This window comes from Crocuta crocuta, unplaced genomic scaffold (genome assembly GCF_008692635.1).
Source record: "Crocuta crocuta isolate KB4526 unplaced genomic scaffold, BGI_CrCroc_1.0 scaffold394, whole genome shotgun sequence".
In the NCBI taxonomy this organism is placed as follows: domain Eukaryota; kingdom Metazoa; phylum Chordata; class Mammalia; order Carnivora; family Hyaenidae; genus Crocuta; species Crocuta crocuta.
The window spans coordinates 267,326-290,423 of NW_027531920.1; the positions used below are offsets into that span (position 1 = coordinate 267,326).

Below are 23,098 nucleotides of genomic sequence, written 5' to 3' on the forward strand. Positions count from 1 at the left end.
GCAGTGAATTCAGCCTCGTCCCGCCGCGCCTGAGCACAGAACCCACGGAACATCCCGGCCTGGAGTCGGCGAGGAGCAAACCGTAAAACGGCACCCAGGGCTGGGCTTTGTTTGCTTGTTTTTAGCAGATGTCTGCTACTTGCCGATAGGCAGCAGCCTGGAAAAATAAGCCCATGGCACCCGTGGGCAGTGACTGCGACCAGCGGCTTCCGGAAGGTCTGTTTGACGCTTTGGTAACAATGAAGCGACTGAACCAATACGGTGCTCTTTCCGGTTTCGTTCACGCTCGCCGAATTCTCCTTTTCCAAGATTGCCTTTGACCCCGGAAGTGAGGTCTTGCGCGTTCCTCCCTTCCCCAAGATGGCAACAGCTGAAGACGAGTTACTGCTGCCACGGCTCCCCGAGCTGTTCGAAACCAGCAAGCAGCTTCTGGACGAAGTGGAAGTAGCGACTGAGCCCACCGGTTCCCGCATAATCCAAGATAAGGTGTTCAAGGCACTAGACCTCCTTAAGAAGGCTGCTGAAATGGTAGCGCAGCTCGACTTGTTCAGGTACGGGGAACAGGGTAATAATGGCTAAGAACGGAGGTAATAATGCTTCCCAAGGGTGGAGTCATTGAGTCTGGGTAGAGGAGACCCCTTTAAAAAGGACTAGGAACGTTTCATTCCCACCTCGCACTCCGATCTTGTGTACCTTGTTTACGTTCCCCCCCTGTCTTCGAGATAGTTGATATCCCACGACTCTGCTCCCTAGTGTTGACTCTCTTCAAAGGCATCAGGTGTGGGCGGTCAGCCACTTGCATTCAAGAAAACTGGCCACTGTTCCTTCGGCCTTGTCCTTCTCACACCCCCTGCAGCCTTCCCCTCACGCAGGCAGCAAGGGCTGCAGTGTGATTGTCCATCCAGGCTTCACAGCCTCATCTTTGCTCTTTCCAGCCAAAATGAAGATTTGGAAGAGATTGCTTCCACCGACCTGAAGTACCTGATGGTGCCAGCATTTCAAGGAGCGCTCGCCATGAAACAAGTCAACCCCAGCAAGCGTCTAGATCATTTGCAGTGGGCTCGAGAACACTTTTTAAACTACTTAACTCAGTGCCAATACTATCATGTGGCAGAGTTTGAGCTGCCCAAAACCAAGAACAACTCAACTGATAATAATACTGCTAGTTCCTCCATGGCCTGTCCTAGCCTCGTTGCCGTGGCATCTAAAAGACAGGCTAAAATAGAGAGATACAAGCAGAAGAAGGAGGTGGAACATAGGTTGTCTGCTCTGAAATCTGTTGTGGAAAGTGGTCAAAGAGATGATAAGTGTGTTCATGAATGTTATCTCCNTTCTCGTATGGTTTTCAAGAAGATTCTGCGTTTGCTGAGATGGCCATACCTAACTGTCAGACCTCTGCTACCCTATGGTTGCCAGCAGAAGAACATACTTTAGCATAGCGTCTCCCAATCTTATCCCACGTCACAGCATAGCAGTATTCATATGGCACAGGCAGGTAAATATCTATGCAGGGCACAGTGCCTCGTAGCTACAATTACAGTCCACTGAGTGAGAAGTTCTGGTCTGAGTAGTGGCTCAGGTGTGTAACATCCTGAGCTAGTGTTAGTCCTAGCACAGCTTCGTCATGTGACCTTGAAGAAGTTGCTTACTCTCAGTTTCGTGTAAAAAAAACATTTGACGAGTGCTCACAGTGGCTAGGATCTATGCTAGGCACTGGGGGTACAAACTGAGTGTGTTTGTAGGAGTATGAGTGGTCTCCACCTTGGAGGAGTATACAGTGTGGGGAGGAAAAGAGGCATAGAAACAGTAGCAATATAAAAGGATGTGATGGAGAAATGCACAGGTACTGTGAGAGCAGAGGAGAGGCACCTAGCCAAAGAAGGAGCAGAAGAGAGGGAAGGCTCCCTAGAAGAGGTGACTCCTGTTATGAGTTGTTTAAGGACGGATAGGAGTGTCATCTACAGAAAGAGGAAAGGAGGCCATTAGCCAGCAGAGGTAATAGTGTTAGTCAAGCTACAGGGGCATAAAAGAGCACAGTGCTGGGTTGGGGATGTGTGTGGGGAACCACTGTAAGCAATCAGGCGATGCTAGAACATGAAGGGGGTGAGGGAGAACGGGAAGGAATCATGCTGAAGAATGTTGTGGGGTCCAGACCAAGGAGACTTGGGGTGTGAAGAGGGTGAAGGAACAGCCCCGCTGCTAAGGACGTGGGGAGGGGTTTGAATCTCACTTCCACCATTTAATCACTCTCGCTTGGGGTAAGTTGCTTAATCATTTGGTGCCTTAATTTCCCCAGCTGCAAAATTGGACAGTAACAGGTCTTTCTTCATAAGGTAGTTTTGAAGATGAAAAGAGAAATACACAAAAAGCACTTAGCATAATGTCTGATACAGTAAGTATTCAAAGTCAGCTATTGTTATGTCTTTGTAGCTGAGTACTGGTTGTGGAGTCAGAGAGCGGGGTTTGAGACCCAGCTTTACCTGTAAGCCATTGGACATTGGGTAACTTATATAACCTGTCTGAGCCTCAGGGTTCCTCATGTGAAACCATGTAAAAGTAATAATTGTACCAAGAAACATAATGTTAATGTTAAGAAACATAAATAAGAGCACATAAAACAGCTAGCACAGTGTCTGGCACATAGTCACTAGTCTGTAAATGTCACTTACCAGTAGGCCATGCTAAAGAACCTAAATTCGGTTGGTGATTGGGAGTCACGGAAGGTTTTTTGGGTTTTGTTTTTTTTTTTTTTTAAAGAGCAGCATGGTTGTATTTGCATTTTAACTAGCATACACTGGGAGCAGTTAGGAAGCAGTGTGAGGGAGAATATTAGATCCAGTTAGGTCACAAGTGATGAGGCCTCACAGCAGCAATGGCAGAAGAGATGGGATAGATTTATTTAGAAGGGTTGAATCGGCAGAGAACTTGGTGATCAGTTAGTTCTGGGAGGTGCGGTAGATGGAGGCAACACAAGGAAGATGTCCACGTTTGTGTCATAGGTGGATGGCTTGTGGAACTCATTAAGATGCGGTATAGAGGAGGAAGAACAAATCAGGGGACAGGGGAGTGTACAAATTCGGTATTGAGCCATTGAAGGTGTTTAGGATACCTCCAGATAGAGGTATCTGGTAGCATGTAGCTCAGAGAGGCCTGGTCTAGAAAGCTGAAAATCGATTCATTCATTTGGCAAATATGTATTGAGCCTTCCTTGAGCGCCAGGAACTGTTCTAGGTAATGGAGAACCAGATGAAGTCAGTGGCCTCATGAAGCTTTTATTTTGGTGGAGGAGACAGACTATAAAGCTAGTAAATAATTAATCAGGTGGTATAGTTTGGGGTTAGTGACAGTGAATAATAATGTTTGAGGAAATGGGACAAACTGATAGGAAGTGGAATTCAGCATCATGTCTTTTGTAAGAAGGTGGGGGCAGCCCATTGGCATGTGACAGATAGTTTAACCAATGAGTTCAGTATCCAGATAGTTATACTATACCCCCAAAAAAGGACTATAAATGCCATAGAGCTACGGTGTTGCAGAGAAAGACCAAGGAGTGAGCACGTCTGGTTGGAGGGATGAGGATGAAGTTTCAGAATGTAATGCATTTGCGATGAGCCTTGAATTCTGGTTAAAAATGGCAATTACAGATTTTCCTGAATGTCAAAGAAATGATACTGATTGTAGAAAATTGGAAAAGCAATATTTTTGAATTTAAAAAAAACAAAAAGGCCTTAATCCTGGCACTCAGAAATGATCTTTGTTAACTTCCTGATATATTTGCTTCCAGATATATAGTTATTTTAGCTAATAAATGTGGAATAATACTGTATATATAGTTTTGTTTATCCTTTTCAAACCTAACATATTGTGAGCGTTTCCCCGTGTCTTTTGAAACCATGATGTTTAATGGTTGCATAATATTCCATCCTATAGTTGTGCCACAGTGATTTAAGCTAATCTTTTATTGTCAAATACTTAGACTATGTATAGGTTGGGGGGGGTGTTGTTTTTATTCGGTTTTGCTCTTGTAAGTAGCGTTTTGAACTGACATCTCTAACTGCATCTGTCAGGGTTTCATTAAGATAGATTTCTAGAAGGACCAGTGAGTAGATCAAAGGGTTTGAATATTTTAAGACTTGATGGTGGCAACATTGTTTTCTACAGTAACCAAGTTTTAGAATATGCCCCACCACACTGGGCTTGCACGGTAACACTTAGAAAATCCAATTGGGAAAACCAGAAAAGGTATCTCATTGTTTTTATTTGCATTTCTTTGGCTAGAAAGCTTGGTCTTTGAACATTTCTTAAAAATGTCTACCAAACAAGATAACGAGGGTATCCTTATGCTGATGGCTGCCACATTTATGTCATGAGCCCAGATCTTTCCTGACCTTCAGACTCCCAGACATCTCAGACCTAACATGGCCTAAGTTGAACCCTTGGCTTTTCAACTCCCAGTGTGCCCCCACACCCAGGTCTTCATCTCATTCAGTGTACCACCATTCACCTAGGAGCTAGCTTCAGTTCCTCCCTTCTGAATCTCTACGTCCCGTCCACCAGCCAGACCTGCCAGTTCTAGCTACGAAACGAATCTTCAGTCCTTCTGTTTTTTGGGGTCTCCACTGTCCTACCTTAGTGTAGGCCACTAGCACTTCCCCTGAAGTAGCCAAACCACTGACTACGAGGCCCTGCACGGTCTGGCGCCTGGTTCTCTTCCCGTGTCCGCTAGGTTCCAGCCCCAGTTTTGCCTTTTCTTTTGGTTCTTTGCACAGGCCCAGCCCCTTCCTGCTACAGTCTTTGTACCTGTTCTCCTCGCATGAAACGCTCTTCATTTTTCTGTCTTCCTGGGCTTTGTCTTTCTCCCCTGCTCTAGAATGTGTACTCCTTGAGGGCAGGAGCCGTTTCTCTCTTGTTCAGTGTGGTATGCCTAGCACAGGGCCTGGCTTAGAGGAGGTGCTCAAGAAGTGTTTATTGTTGACAAGCAGGGGGAACAACATGAGCAGAAGCCCAAGGCGCAGGGTGGTTTGAGGTATGTACAAGGAACGTAGAAAGTTCTAGTTGGGCAGAAGCCAAGGGTACTGTGGTCGGAGGTCTGCACAGGGAAGTGATGTGTGTATAGAATCCTGAAAGGTCCGCGAGAGGCAGAAAGACAAACTGACACGTTATAATAGTATTTCAGCTGGGAAGAAGAGATAAAAATGAAGTGACAGCTATCAAAGACATTCGTTTTGCAGGAAGCATTTCTAGGATTAGAAAACACATTTTTGAGATCCTTGTTTATTTTCTGTAAATCCTCCCTCTTTACATACTGAGGCCATCCTGCATACAACACCTAAATGTTGTATCCTCTCTCTCTCTCTCAAAACCTGTTTCTTCACATATCCTCTCCGCCGATTCTCACCTTTGACAGTAAGTAAGAGTCTGGCTGTATATCTGCATCTCCATTCTGGTGACAGAAATAGAGAAGTAGGAGCTATGTAAGTAATGGATGGGTCTAGTGTCAGATTCACTGAACTTAGATTCAGAAGTGCCGGCTGGGTAGCCGTGTCCATAGACAGAGGGCAGTGTAACTAAAACTTGGAGGAGACTGTTTGGTGGCCGGTGCTAAAACCTTAGGAGCTTTGGTGGGTATGGATAGTTTACCAAGGAAAAACACGCAGAGAGGGGAAAAGAGCCAAGGATAAAACCTTGGGGCAAGTTAAGGGAGAAGAAAGAGACAGGAAAGAGCATTCAGAGGTAAGACACTCAGCAAAGTATAGATAGAAGTGCTTATAGAAGCCTGGGAAAGAGAGAGAGAGCAAATGTTAAGTACTCTTTGAAGCTTCTCCCCCCCAAGCTTCCCTCCCAGACACTATAGCACTTAGTTTTTGTTACTTATCACAGTGTAACTGTCATTCTGTAAACTTGGAACTCCTAAAGGTCAGAGATCCTGACTAATTGTATCTCTAGTATCATAATTGTGTCACTGTGTCCCTAGAGCCCGAGACAACAAGCCGATCATAGAACAGTTACAGTAGTCGTAAGAAAAACAGAAGCAATAGGGTATTGCACAGAAAGCGTGGACTTGGAGTGACCAATCTGATTTCCTCCACTTAATAAGTGGGGCATCATCTAGCCCCTCCTGCCTCCCATTTCCCCATCCTCTAACAGTATCTGTATTCTGGTGCTGCTTACGAAGTACTTTCATGTGTATTGTTCCATTTGATTCTATTAACCACCCCAGGAAACGCAGCTTATTATCTCCATTTTAGAGATACGGAAATGGGGTATGAGAATTTACTTGTACAGAGTTACCTCATAAGCGTTCAGGTGAGGATTTAAACGCAGATCCTCAAATTCCCAGTTCTTGTGCTCATTCCAGCAAGGCACAGAAACGAGAAGCGTGGTCACTGTAAAGTATAGACTGTGGATTGAGGGAAGGTGTTTCTAGGATAGGGGAAAGGCACCAGTAGAGTGAAAAATTGTAACTGCTGATCCCAGGATTGATTGATAGCGTGAGGCCTGGGAAAATGTGGGTAGGGACAGGTTTCATAGCAAAAGTAGAACGGTAAAGACATTGCCCTTGTAAAAACAGCATTAGCTCCTTAAAGACGAGGGAAGGAGGAAAGGTGAAACTATGGAGATTTTAAGGGAAAGAGGGAAATTGATGGCCATTGGCTGGGCATTTGGCAACTGTGATGGTGGCATGGAATCCACAAAAGATGAACCAAAACAACTGGGCAAGAGTGACTGCTCGGCCAAAGTTTGATCATTTGAATTTGTCGTTGACTCGTTTGACACAAATCTGTAATTCGTGAGCTCTCCGCAGCAGCCTGAGAACAGAAAAAGGGTGCGGGGAAAGTGGCCCAGAGTCAGAAGGGTGATGGGTGGTGCGGTAGGGAGTGTTTCCATGTAATGGCTCGCCATAGGAAACCTAGAACAGTGGTGAAGGTCTAGGATGGTGATTTTCAATCTGTACCTCGGAGCTGTAAGATTCCACCACAGTGCCCGGGTAAGGAGGGATGTTGGGAGCCCTCCTCTGATTTAACTAGGGTGGGTTTTTATCTGTTTATTACTTACGGAGTTCCAGATACGCTCTCACAGGAAGAAAGGGTTCTTGGGACATCTGGGTGGCTCAGTCGGTTAAGCATCCGACTCTTGATCTCAGCTCAGGTCTCAATCTCAGGGTCGTGAGTTCAAGCCCCACATTGGGCACCACACTGGGCATGAAGCCTACTTTAAAGAAAAAGAAGAAGAAAAAGAAAGGGTTCTTTTAACTAAGGCAAAGAGGTGTTAAAAACACTGACCAAAAAAGCAGGAGTGGAAGAGCTAGAAGTTTCAAAGATGACAAGGAGAGAAGTCAGAGGAGTGAGGAAGTGAAGAAGAAGCCAGAGAGCACAGTGACAGTGCATGCAGAGAATGGGAAAGGAAGCACAAGAACCTTACTCAGAGGACCAGTAAACTGACCCAGAATTTACCCTGGATTGTATACATTCTAAGGCCCTGGTATGTTTTTTTCCTGATGTAGGTACATCCAGGAAAAAGGGTGGGGGTAGGATTGGGACCAGAATGAAATGTTTTCAAGCGATGTCTGTAATAGCATTCATGAACTACGAATTGACCTTTGTGCTGTTTTGCTCAGAGGCTGCCGATGCTGCTGCTGTGACAGTTATTTGTAATATAGAAACTGCCCCACTTCTTNAAAAAAGTAGAATTCTGTATTAAATTTCAGGGAATTCAAGGACCTCCTCCTCTCAAACTCTGTCCATGGACCTCAGGTTAAGAACTCCTGATTCTTTTCCTTTACTCTCCTCTCTCAAGTCCTCATATCCAATAAATCTGTTTTCTAATTTAAATGCATCCATGTCTCTCCACCTCCCTGTTTCAAGTCACTGTCTCTCATCTAAATTGTAGCAACATCCTCTTAATTAATTTCCCTGCNTCATGTCGTGTGTTCCTATCTCAAAATATCCTGGTATTTGATGTTTGGGGTTTAGAGCACACCGGGTTCTACAAATTGTGGTCCTGGCCATCTCTTTTACCTCATTTACTATCTTCTTCTTCACTTCACGCCAGCCACAGTGGCCTCCTTTCTGTTTTGCAAACATGTCAAGCTAGGCTCTNACACTCTCTCAGATATTTGCATGGCTTGCTTCCTTATTGAAGTCTTTGCTCAAATGTCACCTCTTCCTGATCACCGTGTATATAATAGCACTTCTACCTCTGTGCCATCATTCTGTCTGCCGTAGCTTGCTTTTTGCTGTCATTTTGTGGCACTTATCACAGCCCAGCTCATCATCTCTTTTTGTCTGCTTCCATTAGAACAAAAGCTTCTGAAGAGCAAGGACTTTCTTGTATACACTGCTGTGTATCCAGTGCTGAGAAGAGTGCCTGTCACACAATAGGTACTCAGTAAATATCTTTCAGGTGAATGATAGATGACCTGTTAGAATGCATCCTGAAAAAGGCAAGCAGGATGGTTGTGAGTCTTTATATTAGGATGAGTCAGGGAGGCACCTGGCTGGGTCAGACGGTGATTTTCAGCCCCATGTTGAGCGTAAAGCTTTTTTAAAAATGTGATAGTATAAATAAAAGCACTTAGTATAGAACCTTGTACTTGAGAAAAATACAATAGAGTATTTCCTTGGTTCACACCATATGATTCCCTTAGCAAAAGGATGAGGCAGAAGAGCTGGGATTGTTTTGCCCAGAAAAAAAGAAGAGATGACCAATTTCTTTAGGCTGTTTCCCAAGGAATTCCTGCATCAGTGACAATTAAATAACCCCTAAGAGTCTGTGACTCTTTGAAGTTGTACTTCCCAAGTGGACCTTGTGTGATGCTAAGTATCCACCCTAGTAAGCCTTGAGCTTGCATCTGGAAAGATGAGGGGAGGAGTTGCTCAGATCAGGTTATTTCTGTATTTTTCTGCCTTTAGAATGTGGTTCTCAGCCCCTACTCATCCGTTCCTTACCCTGCAGTCTTGAGGGAACTGCCCTGGTGGTGAGTTCTGGGGTAGAGAATCTGTATTTTTGCCAAACTGGAAACCGGCATACTCCCTGCCTGGTCGTCAGCAAAGGTAAACTCTTATTGTGGCCTCCTTTGAAGGAATACCACTCTATTTTTGAGTTCATGGGTAATGCTTTTCTGTGGAACAGATACAAGCAGAAGAAGGAGGTGGAGCATAGGTTGTCTGCAATGAAATCTGCTGTGGAAAGTGGTCAAGCAGATGATGAGCGTGTTCGTGAATATTACCTCCTTCACCTTCGAAGGTGGATTGGTATCAGCTTAGAAGAGATTGAGAGCATTGACCAGGAGATGAAGATCCTGAGAGAAAAAGACTCCTTAAAAGAGGTAAGCCTGGTTGCTGCCCAGATAGCTCAAAAAGCTACTTTCAGAGAGATGAACGTTATACAGGAGAGTAACCAAATTAAAATCCTTTTAAGTCTTCATAAAAGCATTGTTCTTCTTAAGATTAGTGGAGGAAGGCTGAAGCTTCACTAGCCTTCTCTGGAGCTTACGATGTTGTTCCCCAGGGCTTCCTAACCTGTAAAACACTTCTAGCCGTTTATAATTGTGTGACATGCCACAGAGAGAGAGAGACTTCTCTGAAGTAAAAATTGGTTTTGGCTGTGAGAGGTCACGACTGCCGAAGGAATGCAAAGGGAGGTGGGCCTCTAAAAAAATCTGTGCTTGACTGTAATAAACAAACAGGAAGAGGAATGGAATGGGAATGGAGAAGGAAAGTGGCACCAGAGGGAAAAGAGAAAAGAGTAGGAAGAAGAAGATCAAAGGAAAGATCAGGAATATATTTAGGTTTGAGAAGGAATCCAAATTTAACTTAGACAATGATGCGCTCTCACACCCTTAGATCTCCCAAGTAGGAGGACATTTCCATGCACGGAATGCTGGGTGTGCTGATCAAGAAAACCTGGTGTAACACAGATTTGGCCGTCTTTGAAGATCATCACCCTGTTTTGGAGCCGCCGTTTCAAAAGATTAGGCTCCACTGCCACCTACTTTTCGGTTCAAGATACAAACATGGCTTGAGTTGAATGTATCAGCTAGTTGCAAGCATTTATTTCGGTTCTCAGAGAAACCTCTTCCTAATTGGATTTGTACCAGTTATTAGCCCAGGAGCTTATGCCTCCTGGTAACATCAACATCAACGTAGTTCCTCGTGTTAAAGGATCAGAAATAAACAGTATTCCATATAACACCCAGTGCTCATCCCCACAAGTGCCCTCCTCCCTTCCTCTCTCCCCCACCACCATCTGTCCTCAGTTTGTGAGCACTGGCTGTTATATGGAAACCAACTTAACAAGAACTATTTTAAAAAATAAACTTAATGAAAGAAAATAAAATCTTTAAATAAAGAAAAACAATATTCTAAGGCCAGGAGGCCCCTTGAGCGTCTCTAGATGAGTGGTTTTCGAGCGTTTTGAGGCTGGCCTCTACTGGATCCTTGCCTGCCCCATTCTTTGCTGTTGTTGCTGTTGTTAAACATTCTCTCTCTCTCTCTCTCTCTCTCTCTCTCTCTCTCAAGACATTTATTTATTTTTGAAAGAGAGACAGAGCATGAGCAGGGGAGGGGCAGAGAGAGAGGGAGACACAGAATCCAAAGCAGGCTCCAGGCTCTGAGCTGTCAGCATAGAGCCCAACATGGGGCTCGAAACAACCAACTGCGAGATCATGACCTGAGCCGAAGTCGGATGCCTAACCAACTGAGCCACCCAGGCGCCCCTAAACACTCTCTTATTTGGTGTTTGGATCAGCTCTGGAAGTGATGGATGTAGACCTAAGTGAACACCTTTTCTCTGACCATACTTTGTTTCAGTATGCTCAGGACAGCTGAGATTCCCTGAAACCTTGTCATATGCCACTATATGAAAGTTACTAACACATTCTTTCCCCCTTGCATTTAGGAACACTGTCTTCTAAAAACCTGGCAGTTATTGACTAGTTATATTGGAAAGGGTCTTAATCATTCAACTTTAGCACTGAAGGCCAGGCTGAGGAAAGGGACTTCAAAATCAGCTCAAGGGATTTATCTGGAACATGGAAAAAGCCTTTGGAATCTCCTTCTTTAGAGGGGAATATTTTAAAGCCAACTGATGTTTATACTTTTGGCGAGATGATTTCTCGGAGAACTTTCTCTTCCCCTCTTTTCAGCAAGGTACTCAGGCCTCCTCAAGGAGCTAAGCAGCCTCCACCATTAGTATTCTGCTGTTGCATCTTAGAGACTGACAAATAGGGAGTGGGCACCATTTGAATCCAGGGCTTTTCAGTCATCTGAAGACTTAAGAGCCTATATCATGGGGTAGGCAGAATGGCAAATGCATTTCTGATAATGAATTTCCTTTCCAGGCATCAACTTCTTACTCACCTCGTCAAGACAGGCCTCCAATGAAACCCTTCGTTCTCACTCGGAACATGGCCCAAGCCAAGTAGGTAGTATTAAAAAATGGGTTGCCTTTGCAGGCACCCTGCTTTTATGGTTCAGTAACAGACAGAACGGACATTGTTAACAGGCCATGTCCTCATCTGTGGTGGCTGTTCTTTCATCAATGGGATGTTACCTCTAATATTTTCTATATGTCTGTCTTCATCAGACATTTCACTCAAACTCAAGCTTAAAAATGGGCTCAAAGGAAAGCCCACAAAAATAAAACAAAGAAGAAAGGGATCTAGTAGAGAATTGTACACTTCAGTTGTTTCCCATTACCTTCAGCTACAATTCTCAAAAGGATGTATTTGCCTGTTTCAGATTTAATTCTGAGTTCTCGAAAGAAGATGCTCTTCCATTGGGTGACAGGAAAGTCTCCTTTCCTCTGTGTACCTTTTAGACCCACCAGCTGTAAATACAAAGCATCTGCTTTGTGGGACACTGGCCTCTGGGATTGCTTTCTAGGCAATGATCCTGAGCTATTTATCATCTCATGAAAGCTCTTGACTATACAGCCCCTTCCTGGATGTCTCTTGTTACATATCCTCCAGCTTACACAGCTCCTCAGAAGATAGCTGGGCAGGGGAGCCAGGATGAAACAGATGCAGCCTTTGTCACTAAAGAGAAGAGGCTTTTTAATAGTGCTGTGCATGTTTAGTTTTCTAAATGCAGTGTGATTCTTGCAGAGTATTTGGAGCTGGTTATCCAAGTCTGGCATCGATGACGGTGAATGACTGGTATGATCAGCATCGGAAATACGGAGCATTACCAGATCAGGGCATAGCCGAGAGAACACCAGGTATGAATGGGTACGAGAAAAGCAGTTATACTGTTATTGGTCCCTTACTTCCTAGCAGTTAAATTCAGACCAAGTACTGTTGCCCTTTAGGAGCAGAAGGAATCTGGACAAAGATTCTAGGCACTACTTTATTTTCTTTATTATTAAGATAAATAGATGATTTGGGGAGGATGTAGGGAGCAGCTGCATGATTCTAGAATCTTTCTAGGTGTCGTGGCATAAAAACAGACTGAGCAGCTAGGCAGCAAAACCAAAAATTCATGGACAGCATTTCCGCTTCTGGTAATGGCGGAGTAGGTTCTATCAGGCCAGTATCCCCCAAAGATAATAATTACAAACTGAAGAAAATAAAAATGCTACCTGAAGGAACTAGAGAATGACTGGAGAGTAGTCAACACTTAGAAGAAGGGAATGGTGCTTGGAATTTCTGGAGGACAGGGACTTTGACTTACTGTTTTCTTGGTGTCCAACTCAGTAATTAGATGATGGTACATACTTGGAGGCATCATTGGAAGGGAGAGGTTGGGGTCCCTATAAAGATGGAAGCAACATGGTTTATTAGAAGAAGTATGGCCAGACCTGGGGTAACTAATTACTCCTGCCGCTTAGTAGATAGGACATCATCTAGCCCCTCTGAGTCTGTTTCCTTATCTCATTTGATCCTCCTAACAATCCTATGGAGCAAACACGCCTATCCCCACTTTAGGGTGAGGAAATGGTGTCTGAGAACTGATGTACCCAAACTCAACATAGCTATAAAGTGGCCAGGCTAGGGTTTGATTTCAGGCTTAAAACTCCCAGTTCCAGTGCTGTTTCCACTATATCACAGAGAAGAGAAGAGTGGTCATTTCAAAGGGTTTCCTGTTTTTTACATCTTCTCACCCATTGGCAGTCTGAAGTTGCTGAAATGTGGGGGTAGGTGAAACTTGGATAGACACTTACAGCCGTACTGGTTGAGGAACGAGAAAAATGAGTTCCAGATGACCATAGCAACTGAAAAAATGAGACGATATCCCATAAAGGAGAAAAATAAGATGATATCCCATGAAGGACAGAACCATAGAGGAGGAGCCCTTATTCTCTGTATAAACCTTGGCCAAATGTCAGGCTGACACCTAAGCTATGTGTGCTCAGGATAGACTCCAAGCACCCTAGATAGGGCTTAAATAACAATGGAGGGTTCAGCTGCTGCCCGGTGCAGAGGAAATAGAATTTGGAATTTTGGTTCTAGACAAATGAACTGCCTGCTGAAATGAACCAGAACTCAGAGTCTCTACAACATAGCATTCACAAAGTCTGGGATTTAATTCTAAACTACTATACTATACTATACAGAGGGAAAACCAGGAAAATGGGACTTATACTCAAGAGGAAAAGCAGTCAGTGGAGACCAACCCCAGATGACACAGATGTTGAAATTAGCAGACAGGGACTTTAAAGCAGTTTATTTACATGCTCAAGGACAGAGAGGGAAATATGCTTTGTAATAAGTGAAAAGATAAGAAATTTTAGTGGATAATGTCTATTATCCACAAAGTTTTTTTTTAAATTTTTTTAATGTTTTATTTATTTCTAGGAGGGAGAGAGGGAGAGAGAGAAACAGCGGGAGCAGGGGCAGGGTCAGAGAGAGAGGGAGTCACAGACTCTGAAACAGGCTCCAGGCTCCGAGCTGGCAGTCAGCACAGAGCCCGACGCGGGGCTCGAACCCACGAACCGCGAGATCATGACCTAAGTAAAAGTCGGACGCTTAACCGACTAAGCCACCCAGGCGCCCCTATCCACAAAGTTTATATTTACAAATGTACCTGCTACCCAGTAGCAAGTATTAATGTCGCCCATATGGACTCTTGAGCCCTCTTGAGTTTGCAGCATACACACTCCTAAATCATTGTAGTTAGACTTTCAAGTATTCTAACTTGTTCCTGGACATGTAACATGTTGATAATCCTCTCGATTTTTAGCAACATATAGAAACACCTCCAATCAAAAACACTTCACAAGTTCTACTTTGTGTCAGCCATTGCTGATATTCTGTTGCTAGAGAATGCAGTGATATCGAGTATGTTGCAAGCTTTCAAGATAGCCTGAACTTTAAAAAGTTGGTCCGTTAGTTGTATCCAGTGGATGTAGATTGGCCTTCTAGTTCACTTTGTGTCAAGAGCTAAAACTGTAAACCTAACTTTCTCTTATTGGTGGGTAATAACTAAAAGATTTTATTTTCATGCTCAAAAAAAAGAAGAAGAAGAAACAAATAGAAATCTCAGTAGAGAAGTGGGACGTACACACAAATTCTGAAGCTGAAAAATACAATATCTGAAGTTTACAAGCCATTGGGTAAGCTTAAAGATAGGCAAGAAGAGAGAAGAAAAGGGGCCAGAAAAAAATTTTTTGAAGAAATGATGGCTAAAATGTTTCCTAAGTCAGTGAAACACAAATTTACAGATTCAGAAATCTTATCAAGCCCCAAGCAAGTTAAATACAAAGAAAGCCACACATAGGCACATCATTGTCAAACTGCTGAAAACCAAACAAAAAGAGAAAATCTTGAAAGCAGCCAGGGATAAAGTACATATTACATTTAGAAGAACAACGACACGAGTTGTTTCTGACTTCCCATTAGAAACCGTGGGAGCCGGAGACAGTGGAGCAACATCTGTAAAGTTTTGGGGGAGGAAGAAAACCTGTCACTCCAGAATTTTATACCCAGTGAAAATATACATAAAAATGAAGGCATAATTAAGGCATTTTCAGATAAAGCTGAAGGAATTCTTCACCACGAAACTGACATTGTGAGAGCTTCTGAAGGAAGTTCTTTAGGCTAAAGGGAATGATACCAGATGGAAACTTGGATATTCAAGGAATAAGGTACAGCAGAAATGGTAATTATGTGGGTAAATACAAAGGACTATCTCCCTCCCCACTTTTCAAAAGGGCTTTTCAAAAAAAGGCTTTCTCAAGGCAAAAATTATAATACCGTCCTGTGGGGATTATACTGTATGTAGATGGAATACATATGATGGCTATAGCAAAAAGGACAGAGTAAATGGGACCTTGTTGTGTGAGATTCTTCTGTTTTATGTGAAGTGGTACATATTATCTATTGCTGTGTAACAAGTTACTGCAAAAATTTAGCAACTTAAAATAATAAACATTTGTCGTCTCACATATTTTCTGAGAGTGAGGAATCCAGCATCAACTTTACTGGGTGATTCTGGCTTTGGATCTCTTGAGGTTGCAGTCAGGGTGTCAGATGACACCTAAGCTATGCAGTCTTCTGAATGCTTGACTGAGGCTGGAGGATCTGCTTCACACTCATGGACTCATCATTCATGTGGCCCTTGGCAGGAGGCGTCCCCTTGTGGGTCTTTCTCCGAGGTTGCTCACAGCTAAGAGCTTCCTGTCCCCAAAGCAAATGATCTGAATGAGAATGACCAGGACAGAAGCCTCAGTATCTTTTTGAACCTGGCTTTGGAAGTGACATACCATGACTTCTGCCATATACTGTGGGCCACGTAGTGTGGGAGGGGACTACAGAAAAGCATGAATACCAGAAGGCTGAGATAGTCAAGGTTCATCTTTGAGGCTGCCTCTGACATGGTTTGGTATTAACTCCAAGGAGACTGGAAAGTTAGGAAGGAATATTGTATTACCTAGAGCAACCACTTAAAAAATAATGCATCTGGAGAATGAGAAGACAAGCCACAGACTGGCAGAAAATAGTTGCAAAAGACAAATCTGATAAAAGACTCTTCTCCAAAACATACAAAGAATTCTTAAAACTCAACAAAACAGAAACAAATACCCAATTAAAAAATAGGGAGAAGACCTGAATAGACACCTCACCAGAGAAGATCTACAGAGGGCAAATAAGTATATGAAAAGAAGCTCAACATCATATGTCATTAAGGAATTGCAAATTAAAACAACAGTGATACCACTACACCCCGTAGAAGAATGGCCAAAATCCAGAACACCAAAAGCTGACATGGGGAACATACCCATGGGAACAGCAGGGACTCACTCAATGCAAATGAGGATGCCAAGTGGTACAGCCACCTGGGAAGACCATTGCTTAAAAAACTTAAGCATACTCTTACCAGACGATCCAGCAATCCTGCTCCTTGGTATTTACCCCAATAAGTTGAAAATTTAGGTCTACATAAAACCCTGCACACAGTGGTTATGGCAGCTTTATTCATAATGGCCAAAACTTGGAAGCAACCAAGATGTTCTCGGTAGCTTGAAAGGATAACATGTGGTACATCCAGACAATAGAATAGTATTCATTGCTTTAAAGAAAAAAAAAAAAGAGAGCTTATCAAGACATAGAAAAGATATGGAAAAACTTAAATATAGATTACTAAGTGAAAGAAGCTGGTCTGAAAAGGCTACATGCCATCTGATTCCAACTATATGACTTTCTGGAAAAGGCAAAACTGGAGAGACAGTAAAAGGATCAGTGTTTGCTGGGAGTTAGAGGAGAAGGGATGAGTAGGTGGAGCACAGAGCAAGGAGGGCAAGGAGACTAATGTATACATGCCATTGTATACATTTTTCCAAACCCATAGAATGTACAAAACCAAGAATGAACTCTAATGTAAACCGTGGACTTTGGATGATACACGGATGTGTCAGTCTAGACTTGCTGATTGTAACAAATGTTCCACCCTGGTGCAGGATGTTGATAGTAGGGGAAGCTATGCCTCTGTGGGGGCAGGAGGTATATGGCAAAACTGTGTATTGTCTATTTTTAAAAATAATGTAAATAGACAAAGTTATAAAGTCAATGGATAAATTAGAAGAAAGCAAAAAAGAACGACTAGAGAAACAAAAGAAACCCAGAAGTGGTGAACAGAAAACCAGTAGCAGAATAGTAAATCCCATTCCAATCATATCAGTAATTATTCTAAATTTAAATGGAATAAACCTCCAAATTAGAAATCAGAGATTGATTTCAGATTCAGCTACACACTGTCTACAAGAGATGCATTGTATTTTATTAAATGTTTATTTCTTTTGAGAAAGCAAGAGTGAGCACATGTGGAGGGGCAGAGAGAGAGGGAGACAGAATCCCAAGCAAGCTCTGCACTGTCAGCACAGAGCTCGACATGGGGCTTGACCTCACAAACCGTGATATCATGACCTGAGCCAAAATCAGTAGTCAGACGTTCAACCAACTGAGCCACCCAGGTGCCCCAAGAGATGCATTTTAAATGTAAAGGCACAGATTGGATAAAAGTGAAAAGATGAAAAAGAATATACCGTGCTGACAATAAGCAAAAGAAAGCTGTAGTAGCTATAATAAAGTCAGATAAATTAGACTTCAAGACAAAAGGTGGTACTGGATGTAAATAAGGGCATTTCATACCAATAAAAGGGGAAATTTATCAGGAAGGTCTAGCAGTAATAAACATCTTCATGTCTAATAACAGGCTTTAAATTACAAGAATTAAAAATTGACAGATGAAAATAGAGAAATAGACAAACCTCACTCATAGTTGGAGATTTTAATACTTCTCTTTCACTAATTGAAAGAATTACTAGACAGGAAATCGGTAAGGACGTAGATGATCTGGACGACACTAGCAGCCACCTTAACCTGTTTTACATTTATAGAACAATATATCCAACAATTGCAAAACACATCGTTTTTTCAAGTGTGCGTGGTACATTCATCAAGAGAGATGATATTCTGGGCCATCAAATAAGTCTCAGTAAGTTTCAAGGATTGAGATCACACTAAATATGTTCCCTGACCACAGTGGAATTAAATTATCAATCAATAACAACATACCTAGGATGTCTTCAAATATTTTTAGAATATAGTTGGTTTTTTTCCTTCTTAATTTACATCCAAGTTAGTTAGCATATAGTGCACCAGTGATTTCAGGAGTAGATTCCTTAATGCCCNAGTAGGCTTCTGGTGGAGTCTGTCGGGTTTTCTATGTACTGTATCATGTCGTCTGCAAAAAGTGAAAGGTTGACTTCCTCTTTGCCAATTCTGATGCCTTTTATTTCCTTTTGTTGTCTGATGGCTGATGCTAGGACTTTAGCGCTGTGTTAAACAACTGAACTGGACACTTTAAATCAGTGAAGTTTATGGCATGTGAAATCTATCTCAAAGCTGTAAAAAAAAATTGAACACAAAATTTACCAAGGTCAGATCTCACACAAAATTACTATAAAGGTGGGAGGGGGAAGGGGAATCAGAAGCGCTCCAGAAAGACACACTCAAAAAAACAACAAATCTAAAATCTGTGCCGTTTTTAAAAATTAATATTTTTACTGTTAAAAAATACATACTGTTTGAAAATTAGTTGGCTAGCATTAGGAAAACTGTATAAGACATAGGAGAACAATATAAAGCAGGATTCATAAAACACAGAAATGCCGTGACAACTTGGGAGAAGAATTATTTCAGAAGTGAAAGCTAGACCGGAAGCAAGCCAGAATGGGTGAACATACCAGAAAATGCATTTCTAAGGTAAAAAAAAATGTTTTACATTAAAAAAAAAAAAAACACAAAGATAAACAGGAAAGGGGGTGTGGGGAAAGTGACTAGTGTTAAAGATAGCAAACAAGACCAGGCTAATGGATAATAGGATAATCAACCAAAGCAAGGAGAAAGAATAAATGCGAAAAGCTAATGTTTAGGAAACTTTCCTGGCATTAAAAAAAAGATACAATTTGATAAAGCACACGTGTACCTGAGACTGACAAGACAGGTTCTAATAACATTACTAGACTTTGAAAAAAGAGGGAAAAATGCCTTAGACATTTCAGCAAAACCAGCAGATGATTTTAAAGGAAAGAAAGGTCACTTTCCAACTCTTGTGACACCAATGCTTTTATGCCAGAATAAACTGCAGTATTTGAGATACTCAAGGGGAGGACTAGGAGCCAAGGACACTATATCTGGTAAAACTGCTAGGTATAAAGAGTATAGACGTTTATGAACATAGAGGAGCTCAGGAAATACTGTTCCTAGGATCCCTTCCTAAGGAATTTACTAGAGAATGAGTTTCAGACAGCCAAAATGATGAGAAAGACTTCAACTAAGTACTGGTGGTGAGCACTAGTTACTTGTAGAACCAAGACTAAATAGAGATTAAAAGGGAGACACTAGAGTATGTAATGTTTATATGTTCGGTGTTCAGAAAATGTAGATACAGTACAGCTATTTTTTAAAATGGAGAATTGGGGAAAGCATATGCAAAAAAGAATGAACTGTTCTCAGCAATTATATTGGTGTGACAGCATTAGTGTTATTCTGAGACTGTGTGAAATACTATAAATGAGTAATTATGATAGTCTAATTCTATCATCTTTCTTTGAGAAGTAACACTTTTAGTGTGGAAGAAAACAGATGTAATTCAAAAAAGTTTAAGTTAGAAATAAGGTGCTGAAATTTTATTTAAAAGTAAACACACACACACAGNAAAGAAACCAGGATATCTTAGAGAAATAGCTAATTCCAAGTCTAGGGTAGGAAATTTACAAGATGAGCTGGAAACATCTTGTTAGAAATATAAAGAGGGCCATCTGGGTTGCTCAGTCGGTTAATTGTCCGACTCTTGATACCGGCTCAGGTTGTGATCTCATGGTTCGTGAGTTCAGGCTCTGTGCCGATGGCGGGGAACCTGCTTGGGAATTTCTCTCCCTCTCTTCCTTCCCCCCCCCCCCAAAATGCATATACACATGCATACATACATACATTCTTTAAAAACAAGATAGGGAAGACATTTTCAAAGACAACTAGGGTCATATCAAAAGGACTCAGAAGCCAGTTTGAAAGTTTCCATTGTCCAGAGACAGTTTGGCTTCAAACTGTTGTTAGTAGCAACGAGCACATCCAGAGCACACATTTGGGTTTCTCATATCCTTCTCTAAAAACCAGAACCCATTAGAGAAATGGCTTCTTCTAGGCTGGGACAGAGAATAAACAAGATGACCCCAGAGCATCTTTTAGTACTAGAAAATAAAGGACTCAAAAAACAAAACAATCTAAGTATGTTAATGGACACAAGGGCCAGCTGAAAGAACTCTTGCTGACCAAAACTGGAAGAATTTGAGCAGGAAAATAACAGTATTAGATTACCAAAAACATGTATAACTCTCCATGAGTCTACAGTGATAGAAATAAATGATGACATAAATGGAGGAGAAGAGACAGAAAAATGCTAAATAATTTGCATATATACTCCCGTCTCAAGGACATGGAGCATAACTCCCTCTCCCTCTCAGTTGTGGGCTGTTTAGTGACTTCCAAAGACCACAGTGTGGAAGGGGAGGGGGAAAAACTTCACAGTTAGGAACCTCACAAACACTGTCTTAGTCGGATGATCCAGGTTGATTAACATCATCAGTGAGAAGTCATGTTGATGGTTGTGTAGCCGAGATTTGATGTGATGAGAAGGACATTTCAGCCTTTATGATATTCTTTTCCAAACCCTATAACCGCAGTCTAATTAGGAGAAAAACATCAGGTACTCCTAAATTGAGGGACATTCTGAAAAATATCTGATGAGCACTCATCACAACTGCTCAGGTCCTCAAAAACAAGGAATATCTGAGAAATTGTCACAAATGAGACTAAAGAGACAGAGGACTAAATATAATGTGGCGCTCTGGGTGGGATCCTGGGACGAAAAAAGGACATTAGATAAAACCTCAGCGAGGGTCGCCTGGGTGGCTCAGTCGGTTAAGACTTCGGCTCAGGTCATGATCTCATGGTTCGTGGGTTCGAGCCCTGCGTCGGGCTCTGTGCTGACAGCCAGCTCAGAGCCCGGAGCCTGTTTCAGATTCTGTATCTCCCTCTCTCTCTGACCCTCCCCTGCTCACGCTGTCTCTCTGTCTCTCTCTCAGAAATAAATAAAACATTAAAAAAAAAAAAGCCTCAGGGAAAAAGTAGTGTAGGATGCTAATCATAGGGGAAATTGGGTACAGATACATAGGAATTCCATGCTATCTTCTCAAATTTTCTGTAAATATAAAACTATTCTATTAAAAGCTTATTTACATATTTTTAAAGAAATCATTGTCGTGGGTTAAAACCCATCAAATATGTTGGGGCACCTCAGTGGCTCAGTCAGTTAAGCATTCAACTCTTGATCTCAGCTCAGGTCATGATCTCAGGAACGTGAGTTCAAACCCCACCTTGGGCTCCGCGCTGGGCATAAAGCCTACTTAAACATGTATATATTTAAATCCATGAGTTGCAATTATATTTGAAAATAGAAATTGTTCAATTTTAGAGGATGATAAGGAACCATTGATTGATTACCTTGACAAGTGGTATACAAAGTGAAAGAATCAAGCATTTACATTGTTTTTTTCCCCCCTTGAGTAACTAAATAGTAGGAGATGAGAGGAAGCCTCTCTTCAAAAAAGCATTCTAGTTAATAAAAGAGTAATGTTAAAATGAGGAGCATCAACTTTTTGAAACCTCCAGAAAATCAGTGAATCCAGGCATGAAGCATCAGTTGCCAACATCACAACACATGAGACATATATGTTATGAGCCACCTGGTGAGGGAGCACAGCACCAGCTGGAGTCATGCAGAAGGGCTCAGCCCTGAGTCAGATCAAGCCTCTGTATCCACTTGCCAATGTACAGAAATACGGAAGACCCTGTTGGACTGCAGCACAACTACACAGTCAGCAAAATCCAGATTTGGGGAAACTATACAGGTCAGATGCCCCAGTTTCTTCAATAGATAATTTGGAAGGAAAGAAAAGGATGGGGTTGGAAACTGTAGATTAACAAGACCTCAAAACTTGGTAATTTTTTTGTCTGTATATTTTTTAATGTTTTTATTTTTTATTTCTGAGAGAAAGAGTGTGAGCGGGGGAGGGGCAGAAAGAAAGGGAGACACAGAATCTGAAGCAGGCTCCAAGCTCTGAGTTGTCAGCACAGAGCCCGACGCGGGGCTTGAACTCACAAACTGTGTGAGATCACGACCTAAGCCAAAGTCAGATGCTTAACCGACTGAGCCACCCAGGTGCCCCGATCTGAAAACGTGTTTAAATGAGCAAGACTAACCTTAAAAACACGATGCTAAGTGAAAGAAGTCAGACACAAACACCATATATTGTTTGACTCCATTTATATGAAATTTCCAGAATAGGCACATCTATAGGGACAGAAGGTAGATTGCTTGCAGCCAGGGGCTAAGGGGCAGGAAGGAAAGGGAATCAACAGTATGTGGGCACAAGGGATCTTTTTGGGGTAAAGGAAATCATTTATCGGTGGTGAAGGTTTCACAACTCTGTACTAAAAATCATTGAGCACAAAAATGTACAAATAGACAACTCTGGCGTCTAGGGAATCAGACTTGGGTAATAAAACTATAATAAACGCCAGGAAGTTATTACTGTAAAAGTTGGTTTAGTGGTTACCTTTTGGGAGGAGAAGGGGAGCATTCTGATTTGGAAGATGCTCCTGAAGAAGCTTTTGGATAGGTACAGAAGCTCTATTTCTTTGCTTTTTTTTAATGTTTTTTAATGTTTTTGTTTTTGAGAGGAGAGAGAGAATGAGCAGGGGAGGGGCAGAGAGAGAGAGAGGGAGATACAGAATCTGAAGCAGGCTCCAGGCTCTGAGCTGTCAACACAGCACAGAGCCCGGCACGGGGCTCAAACTCACGAACTGTGAGATCATGACCTGAGCTGAAGTTGGACGCTTAACCAAATGAGCCACCCAGGCGCCCCTAGAAGTTCTATTTCTTGGTCCAAGTGGAGGCTACAAAGGTATAACCTCCTCATTAAAACTTAAGTTATATATTTTTTTGTGTGTGATTTCCAGTATCTTTTATTTTACAGTAAAAATTGTTTCAAAAAATACACACACAAGAGATCAGATTGGAAGACATCAGATTCCCAA

The 23,098-nt window shown here is 42.1% G+C and overlaps 1 protein-coding gene across 1 annotated transcript in view; it reads left to right on the forward strand.

The window, feature by feature from the left end:
* Positions 1–177: 177 nt before the first annotated feature.
* The window catches only part of IGBP1 (immunoglobulin binding protein 1), a 23,950-nt gene continuing 1,029 nt past the window's right edge, over positions 178–23,098 (forward strand). The window contains exons 1-5 of the mRNA XM_077774982.1: positions 178–551; positions 936–1,248; positions 9,152–9,328; positions 11,342–11,421; positions 12,107–12,219. Coding sequence (XP_077631108.1) covers positions 361–551; positions 936–1,248; positions 9,152–9,328; positions 11,342–11,421; positions 12,107–12,219 — 874 coding nt within the window. The 5' untranslated portion in view covers positions 178–360. The remainder of the gene's footprint in view (positions 552–935; positions 1,249–9,151; positions 9,329–11,341; positions 11,422–12,106; positions 12,220–23,098) is intronic.